The sequence below is a fragment of the Octopus sinensis genome, linkage group LG4 (assembly GCF_006345805.1).
Source record: "Octopus sinensis linkage group LG4, ASM634580v1, whole genome shotgun sequence".
In the NCBI taxonomy this organism is placed as follows: domain Eukaryota; kingdom Metazoa; phylum Mollusca; class Cephalopoda; order Octopoda; family Octopodidae; genus Octopus; species Octopus sinensis.
The window spans coordinates 75,664,506-75,673,903 of record NC_043000.1 but is presented as its reverse complement, the minus strand read 5'-3'; the positions used below and the strand labels follow the sequence as shown (position 1 = coordinate 75,673,903).

At 40.0% G+C, this 9,398-nt stretch overlaps 1 protein-coding gene across 1 annotated transcript; it reads right to left on the bottom strand.

Annotated features, from left to right (window-relative positions):
* Positions 1-7,942: 7,942 nt before the first annotated feature.
* On the bottom strand, positions 7,943-8,329 carry LOC115210495. Its single transcript, XM_029779099.1, has one exon. The coding sequence runs from the start codon at positions 8,327-8,329 to the stop codon at positions 7,943-7,945; it is 387 nt and encodes a 128-aa protein (XP_029634959.1).
* Positions 8,330-9,398: the final 1,069 nt, after the last annotated feature.

The following is a 9,398-nucleotide window of genomic DNA, read 5'->3' as shown; positions in this document are numbered from 1 at the left end:
CAGGTAGCGGAAACTATCAACTACTTCTAGTTTCTCTCCCTGGAGTGTGATGGAATCTGTTTTCTGAGTGTCTGTTGTGTCTATTGTCCCTGTGCATCTGCCGCACATGAAAGCTATCTTATCTGTTAATTTCCCTTTAATGTTGCTGCACCTCTTATGTGTCCATAACTTACATTGGGTGCATCTTATGGAGTTTCTACCTGTACCTTTCCTACAGGTTGAGCAGGGCCACCTACCCGAGGGGATGTGTGCTGAGTACCTCTTGCTGCTTACTAATACTTTGGTCTTTGCTACATTTATTCTAAGGCCCTTTGATTCCAACCCTTGCTTCCACACCCGAAATTTCTCTTCTAGTTCCGGTAGTGATTCTGCTATGAGAGCTAGGTCATCGGCATAGAGGAGCTCCCAGGGGCATCCCGTTTTGAATTCCTCTGTTATTGCCTGAAGGACTATGATGAATAAAAGGGGACTGAGGGCTGAGCCCTGGTGCACACCTACTTCTACCCGGAATTCTTCACTATATTCGTTGCCAATCCTAACCTTGCTGACAGCCTCTCTGTATAGAGCCTGTACAGCCCTTATTAGCCATTCTTCAATCTCCAGTTTCCGCATCGACCACCAGATAAGGGAACGGGGAACCCTGTCAAAGGCTTTCTCCAAGTCTACAAAAGCTATGTAGAGGGGTTTATCTTTAGCTAGGTACTTCTCCTGCAGTTGTCGGACCAGGAATATAGCATCAGTGGTGCTTCTACCTGGTACAAAACCGAACTGCATTTCATCTAAACAAATTCTCTCCCTAATGAGATTGGTTATGACCTTCTCTGAGACCTTCATCACCTGGTCCAACAGTTTGATACCTCTGTAGTTATTTCTATCTAGAGCATCACCCTTACCCTTGTAGCAGTTGACTATGGTGCTGCTGCACCAGTCATTGGGTATGACTCCATTGTGAACTACCTGGTTTACAATGCGGGTGACTATGGCATAGCCCACATAGCCAGCTGTTTTAAGCATCTCAGCAGTGATTCCTGATAGGCCAGGGGCTTTGCCTGGTTTCATATCCTTAATTGCCTTATCTACAAGGGAGCTGTCTATTCGGGTAGCTGGTCCCTCTACTGGGTCAACATTTGGCAGGCTCTCCTCCTCCCATTCATTCTCCTCATTCAGCAGTCTTTCATAATGGCTTCTCCAAGCCTCTTTCTTTTCACTAGTAGTAAAAGCAAGTGCCCCATCATCCATGCGGACACATTTCTCTCCTATAACATCGCTATTTTCTCTGACACACTGTCTGGCAATCCGAAATACTTCAGCTCTTTGATCCTCGCGACGCTGGACATTGGCAAACTTCTTCTTTTCTGCTACATCTTGGCAATGTATACCTGCCGCCCAGCCTCCCTTTTGGCTATCTGGTACAGTTCCCTGCTGCCCCCATCCTTCCAGGCTTTCCAGGCCCGTCTCTTTTCACAGATGGCTTTATCTACTGCACTATTCCACCACCACGTAATTCTAGGTCTGGAAGGGACTTTGCACCATCCACAGACTTGGTCTGTGGCACTCAACAAGCTGTCCCGTAGGAATTCCCAGCTACCTTCTATGTCTGACGTCTGAAGCTCCTCCTCCCTCTCATCAAATTTCTTGATGAGTATGTCCCTAAATTTCTGACCATGCGAAGGGTTCTTTAGCCTCCAAATCCTTCTTTTCTGGATTGGTTTGTTTCTTGGAGTCCTTCTGGCCTCAAGCTTAAAGTCACTGATGATTAGTCTATGCTGAGGGATACATTCTTCACCCGGGAGGGTCTTTGTATTCAAGAGCAACCCTGCATCCCGTTGTCTGGTGAGGATGAAGTCTATTTGGCTAGCGGAGTCTCCTGACTGATAAGTTATAAGGTGGCAGACTGGCTTCTTGAAGTTAGTGTTGCAGATTGAAGGTTACATGCATCACAGAATTCCAGCAGTCTAGTTCCCTCATCATTTCTGGTGCCAATACCATAGCCACCATGTACCCCAGTGAAGATACCCGATTCCCGCCCAACATGCCCATTAAAATCTCCACCTACAAAGATGAGGTCCTTGTTACTAGTCTTTGAAGTAGCCTGCAGAAGGGTATCATAAAAGTTGTCCTTCTGATCATTTGGTAGTCCCGCTTGTGGGGCATAGGCTGAGATAATCATAGCTGTGCCACTCTGTAGGACCAACCTGAGCTTAAGCACTCTATCACAAACCCTGACAACCTCTATGACCTTATCCACCCATTCCTCCGCAAGGAGAATGCCTACACCCCCTACACCTTCCGCGTTACCTTGCCAGTAGAGTTTGTACCTAAGTGCCTTGCCCGTGAGGACCCTAGCCGAAGCATCTCTCCATCTTACCTCTTGTATGCAGCATACATCAACCTGTCTTCTCTCTAGCATCTCTACAATCTCACTAGACTTGCCTGTCAATGTACCAACATTGATAGTGCCAACTCTGAAAACTGGGAAGGAGATGTGGGGGGACGGGGGGGATTCGGCGCCTGAGAAGAGGAGGGTTGTTGTGGTGGTGATAGTTTTCGTGGTATTTTTCTTTTGATCTCTCTTCCAACCTGACCACGCCGTGGGCAGGAGCTGGTGTTAGCAGTGGACATTCGTTATCGTCACTGAGTAACGTAATTAGGTAGAGGAAAGAAATACAGATATTCTAGAGTTGAGTCGGGGAGGGGGGGTCCAGTTGAGGCGGGTAGTATAGGGGAGCAACCAGTGGGGAAAGTTGGGGTAAGGAGGAACGATGGCAGGAAGGATTGGTATAGGTTCGTAAGAAATAAAAACGTAGGATATTACGAGGCGGGAGGGTACTAAAAGGGGATGGTCGGATTGAGGCAGTGTCAGGAGGAAGCGTAAGATCGGTGGGCAGTTGATGAGCTATGGCGCTAGCAGCTTGTCTTTTCACAGTGAAAGCATATGAGGAGAAGGGGTAGTGGGGGGAGGAGGAGGGAGTAGGGCGTATCCGGTGTAGATGGTGAGAACAGGGTATACTGGTATTGGTGGTGGGGGTGAGAACAGTGTTCACCGGTATTGGTGGTGGGGGTGAGAACAGTGTTCACCGGTATTGGTGGTGGGGGTGAGAACAGTGTTCATCGGTATTGGTGGTGGGGGTGGGGGCGGGCGCACCGCCAATGGCGGAAAGATGGGTAAAGATAGGATTACGGCTTGAGGTAGCCTAAGGTTAAATTTCGTAGAGAGAGAGATAGGAAAGATAAATCAAGTTATGGCGAAGGCTTGAAAGTAGCCTAAAAGGTTAAATTTTCGTAGTGAGTGAGATGGGTAAGACGAATCAAGTTATCAATGTATGAATAAACGTAGTAACAACGAATAAAATAGTAAGATAAATTTTTAAGAACTTGCTGCGGGCATCGACCGGGAGTTGAAATTGAAGAAGAAAGTAAGTTGAATTGGGAATTTAAATTGCAGAATCGTAATGGTAATGGCGATTTTCAAGTTTTAGCATAAGAAGAAGAAGAGGAGGAAAAAAAGACCGCCAATGGCGGAAAGATGGGAAAAGATGGGATTACGGCTTGAGGTAGCCTAAGGTTAAATTTTGTAGAGAGAGAGATAGGAAAGATAAATCAAGTTATGGCGAAGGCTTGAAAGTAGCCTAAAAGGTTAAATTTTCGTAGTGAGTGAGATGGGTAAGACGAATCAAGTTATCAATGTATGAATAAACGTAGTAACAACGAATAAAATAGTAAGATAAATTTTTAAGAACTTGCTGCGGGCATCGACCGGGAGTTGAAATTGAAGAAGAAAGTAAGTTGAATTGGGAATTTAAATTGCAGAATCGTAATGGTAATGGCGATTTTCAAGTTTTAGCAAGAAGAGGAGGAAAAAAAGACCGCCAATGGCGGAAAGATGGGAAATATATAATTAGAGGGGAAATGAATTTCCTTAAAATAATAGGTATATATAAAGCATATAGCTTATATCCATTCAAAAGAGGAAAAGAAAATGGAGATTAGGAAGTTAACAATTGCTTATGATTAACAACAAATTGGTCATTTTTGCTTCTTACAGCCTTTCAGTTAATACTCAGTAATTTAATTACAAATTTGTACATTAGATTTACATTTATGTGACATGAGTATGATTTCATCAAAGGAGAAAGATGTACCTTTGGATGTTATATATGGACTTATCAATTCATTTTAGCTGACTAAAATCTCCATTTTCTTTTCTTCTTTTAGACAGATATTAACCATATACATATATAACTTAATTATTATTTTTGTTGTACATCCATTTTCCATGCAGATATGGACTGGTCAGTTCTTATTTGGAATTATAGCCACAATATGAACTGACCAGGTGAATTAGTAAAGTCATTCGAGCATAAGATAGATTGCTTTGCATTTGCAGTATTCATTCAGTCACTTGTGCTCTAAGTTCAAAAAACACTAAAGTCAAACCTGAAGAGAGATTAGAGTCACCATGTCAAAAATGGAAAGTACTGTCTGATTTTTTTGAAAACATTTGATTTAAGATGTTATTTTTTAAGTGCTTTAGACAAAATTCTACATGCTTAATAGTTGATGTGTACTCTTTAAGAAATTTTTGTTGATTTCTTTCAGAATATAATTTTGAAGTGTAGAAATCCTTAATTTCAAACATGAAAAAAGAAGAAATGCATTTATTTATTTTTGCATGAATTCAAGCTTGGAAATAATGCTTCCCAAACAGCTTCCAATATCAACAGAACATGGAATGAATGGTCTACTAGTGATCAGACAGTACAACACAGGTTCGAGAGATTCCATAATAGGGATGAGAACTTTGAAGATCAAAAAGGCAGTGGACGTCCATCCACCCTTCGTGATTAGCATTGAAAACAATAGTTGAAAACAATAGTTGAGCTATTGAAAAAGCTCGATAAATGGGTCTTGCATGACCTCAATTAAAATAAAAAAACTTCAGTATTTTGAAGTATGTTCATTGAACACACTCTCTCTGTGAAATTCTAATACCCCATTTCTTGATTGAATAGTGACTTGTGACCAGGGCCAGGTTTAGGGTTGCTGGCACTCCAGATAAGCTGAAGTATGTGTACAAGCTGACGGTCATGGAAATTTCTTGTCTTTGTCACACCCTCTTTGGCACCCCCTAGCATATAACACCCCAAGCGACTGCCCAAGTTTCTGGTACCTTGAGCTGGCCCTACTTGTGACAAAAAGTGGATCCTTTATGACAATCATAATTGATTAGGGTCAATGGCTTGATTGTGATGAAATACCCAAATATTTCCTGAAAATGAAGATTATGGTGACTGTCTGGTGGTCTGCTATTGGTGTCATCTATTACAGCTTTCTGGAACCTAACCAGAGCATTGCATCAGAAGTTTAGTGTAAGCAACTGGAAGAAATGTATGTTCACTTGAGCAAAATGAAACCTGCACTTGTTAGACAACACGCAACCACACATTTCCAAGATGTCACTGCAAAAGCTCACAGACTTGGGATATGAGTCTTTAGCACATCCTCCATATTCTCCCTATGTTTCACTGACTACTGCTTTCTCGGGCATCTAGACACTTTTTTAAGACAAAACAACCCTCATTCCAAAACCAAGGTTGAAACTGAATTCTTGGATCTCTTGAAATCAAAATCTTTGGATTTTTATCAAAGAGGCATAAATGATCTTGTTAATCGATGGGAGAAATGCATAGCTGTTCAGGGATTATATTTTGAATAATTAAACTGTTATAAGTTCATTTTTTTCAAAATATAGGCTTATTTTTTAAATCAGACATCATTTTGTGAACAACCTAATATATATCAATATATCATGGCAGTGCCCAAAGCAAGGCATAAATACATACTGTTTTAATCCTTAAAATGTTGGATTGTTATAATGTCCACTTCAGTATACAGTATATTTAATAAAACCAGTAAATACACGACTATCTCTGACCACTTACTATGTACTCTTTTCTTTATTTGGCACTACAGCCATAACACAGAGGGGACACTACAAGGATGACAGAACATCACAGTGGGGACAAAAAACATAAAACAAATGAAAATGAAATGACTGCATGGGTCCCACCCCCATACAGTACCATTTGAACATTTAATACACTGTTTACAATTATTCATTCTCCTTTGTTTTTTTTTCTTTATCGTTTTTTCTCTTTTTTTCCTTTTTTTCCAATAAAACAATTTAACTTACTTTTTCCTTTTTCTTAGTATTTCATAAAAGGTTTGAGATATTTCAATTCCACTACTGGTGGCAATTTATCAAATTCCACCGCTACTCTTGGTGGATCAATTCCCCCTCCACACATATCTCTCAGCCTATCAACCACAATGGCCTTCACATTCTCTGAATACACTTCTATGGGCAACTTCACCCTTATGATGATAGACTTAAATTTCATTATCTTCCGTTCTGTTTCCTTGTTTTACGCATATGTCACAAAATTCCATCGATATTTTGGGGGATTTCTTACTTGCTTTCCCTTTTCCTGCTCCACTGCTGGTACCTTTTCTCTTCCCTCCTCCACTCTGAATAATCTCTCCATTTCACCCTCATATAATTGTTCTCCTGAATCCTCCTCCTCTACTGGTACAATCAATGTCTTTGCTGCTGTCTCCTCCTCGAGCTCCTTTTCAAGTTCCCTTTCGATCTTCTTGTCAACCACCATTTTATTTTCCTTCTGACTTCCTTCACAACCTCTTTCTCTACCATTTCTTTCTTTTTCTGCCTCTCTGGTTGGAGGGCTTACTCTATCACTTCTCTTTCTTGTACCACTTGGTCTGCACTCTCTTGCTTCTCAGTCTGTTCTATCTATTGTTCTCTCTGGGGGGCACCTCGCCTTCATGTGGTCTTTTTCTCTTATTCATAGCATATGGGCGGCCTACCCTCCACCACCACTCGCAGCCTTATGTCTTCAGGCAGAACTATCTCTTCTGCGATTCTTTTGAGGTCTTCTATACTCGCTTGAATGGCCATTTCTATGCCATACCCCCAATAGTTCATACTTTTGGTTCTTGTGGCCTTGAGAATCTTGGCCTCCTCCTCCATATTGAACATAATGGCTGCCATCGGCCATGTTTCTTTTATCTCTGGTGGCACTTTGCCAACTCCCACCCTGGCAACACGTTTGCCACAGTCGGTCGGCAAAAGCACCCATTCCTCTGTTCTTATGGCTTCCGTGGAGTGCTTAATTGCTTTATCCTCTATCGCTAAATGCACCTCCACAGTACCATACTTTCTTTCTCTGGTAATGAACGTAGTCAACCTCTTTATTTCCTTCAAACATTCCTCAATAGCCACGATTGTTGCTATTTCAACCTTTCTGCTTGCTACCTTCAGTGTTTTATAAATTACTGTCCTTTTTGTTACATTACTTGTGAGTTCTGCAGGCAGCATTAGTCTCAGTGTGTTTCCTTCCTTTTCCAACAATTTGTTACATTCTTTCATTTTCTTTGGTTCGACTTTTACTTCATGCACCTCCAGCACTTCAACTTCTGTTCCTCTACCAGTTGCAGCTGCATAGCTAGCACCTTCTCCATTTATCCCACAATAGGAAAAAAAAACAATTAAAAAATAACAATAATCAGCAATTTCAACAGCAACAATAATAATGTTGGTTACACCTACGAGGGGAGACATTTAACAAATATTCAACAAAGTGACTCATGTCTAACACGACAAAATTAACTCCGATACGAATATCTCAAACCGCATGCTATATACTCTGGTACTTCACATAATTCTCTTTACTTATAGTGACTATGTTATTCCATTTGTCATGTGGAAGGGGTGTACTATTATCACTAATTTCCTAAAACATCTCCCCTTTTAAGTTTTTCTTATGAAGTGTCATTTTATTTAGCAACAATTTTATTCCCCTCACCTCCCTTTTTTGATATTTTTTCATACAATTTAATTTTTTTTTTCGATTGGCATCTATTTTCAAGAATTCTGTACATTTTCTTTTCCTCTTACTTGTATGCCTGGGCATCTGCAGTGGTGTTGGTACTTGGAATGTATCGTACTGAAAATTTTACACAATATATCTATTGTGTCATTAAAATCTATGTCCAAAGATTTTCTTGGGAGTACATAATTACTGTATTGCTCATGTTCTGTCACTGCCAGTTTTCTCTTGATTAAGTGCTTTTTCATCTTGTCATCCCAGTCTTTACAGTCTTTATCAAAGATTTGCTCATATCTTCTGTAGTATGCTTCAAAGGTAACTCCTTCATCAGGTTCATATTTGAACTCTGTTATGGAGTGTGCAACATAGTTTGTCAAGAACAATTTTTCTGACTTTCCTGACAACTTCAGTAATTGCAGCATTTGTTGCTATAATATTAATTGTTGTTGTTGCTTCTGTTGTTGCTCTTGCAGTTGTATCTGCTGCTGTTGTTCTTTCAGCTGTTGTTGTGACTGTTTTTGCAACTTGAGCAAACCTGCTAACAAATATTCCATACTTTTATGATTTTTCGTAAAATTCATACACCAACTTTGTGAGTTTATTAACTCCTCTTTAAGTTTCTGTTAACTGCACATAAATTGGTTTATCCTCATCGAGTTTATTAATTCCTCATGGGTTGTTCAAATCCTCGTTGAGTTTATGAATTCCTTGTGAGTTGTTTAAATCCTTGTCAAGTTTATGAATTCCTCGCGAGTTGTTTAAATCCTCATCACCACTGTTATAATCCTTAAAATGTTGGATTTACATAATGCCCACTTCAGTATACAGTATACAGTAAAACCAGTATTGTTGCTATTTCGATCCTTCTGCTTGCTACCTTCAGTGTTTTATAAATTACTGTCCTTTTTGTTACATTACTTGTGAGTTCTGCAGGCAGCGTTAGTCTCAGTGTATTTCCTTCCTTTTCCATCAATTTCTTACATTCTTTCATTTTCTTTGGTTCGACTTCAACCATCACTCTATTATCAGTTGCAGCCACATAACTGTGGTCTCCCACTGGCACCTTCTCCATTTTTCCACAATAGGAAAAAAACAACAATAATCAGCAATTTCAACAGTAACAATCAATAATCTTGGGTAGACCCACAAGGGGAAAACCTTCAACGAATATTCAATAAAGTGACTTACGTCTAACAAATAACAAGACAAAATTAACTCCGATACAAATATTTTAAACTGCCTGCTATGTACTCTGGTACTTCATGTACTTCTCTTTACTTATAGTGACTAGGTTATTCCATTTGTTATGTGGGAGAGGTGTACTATTATTACTAATTCCCTACAATACATACAAATATGCAAATAATTGAATAATTATATGTGTGTAGCAAATTTTGCATGCATGAAGTGGATTCAATCCACCATATCCAAATTTAAATTAACACTGCAACAGAACTTTTCCCACGAAGGAACAATGGTTTTTCTCTGACA

What these genes read in the sequence shown, in the direction of transcription:
- LOC115210495 (XM_029779099.1), bottom strand. Translation starts at nt 8,329, where the DNA reads ATGCTGCAATTACTGAAGTTGTCAGGAAAGTCAGAAAAATTGTTCTTG.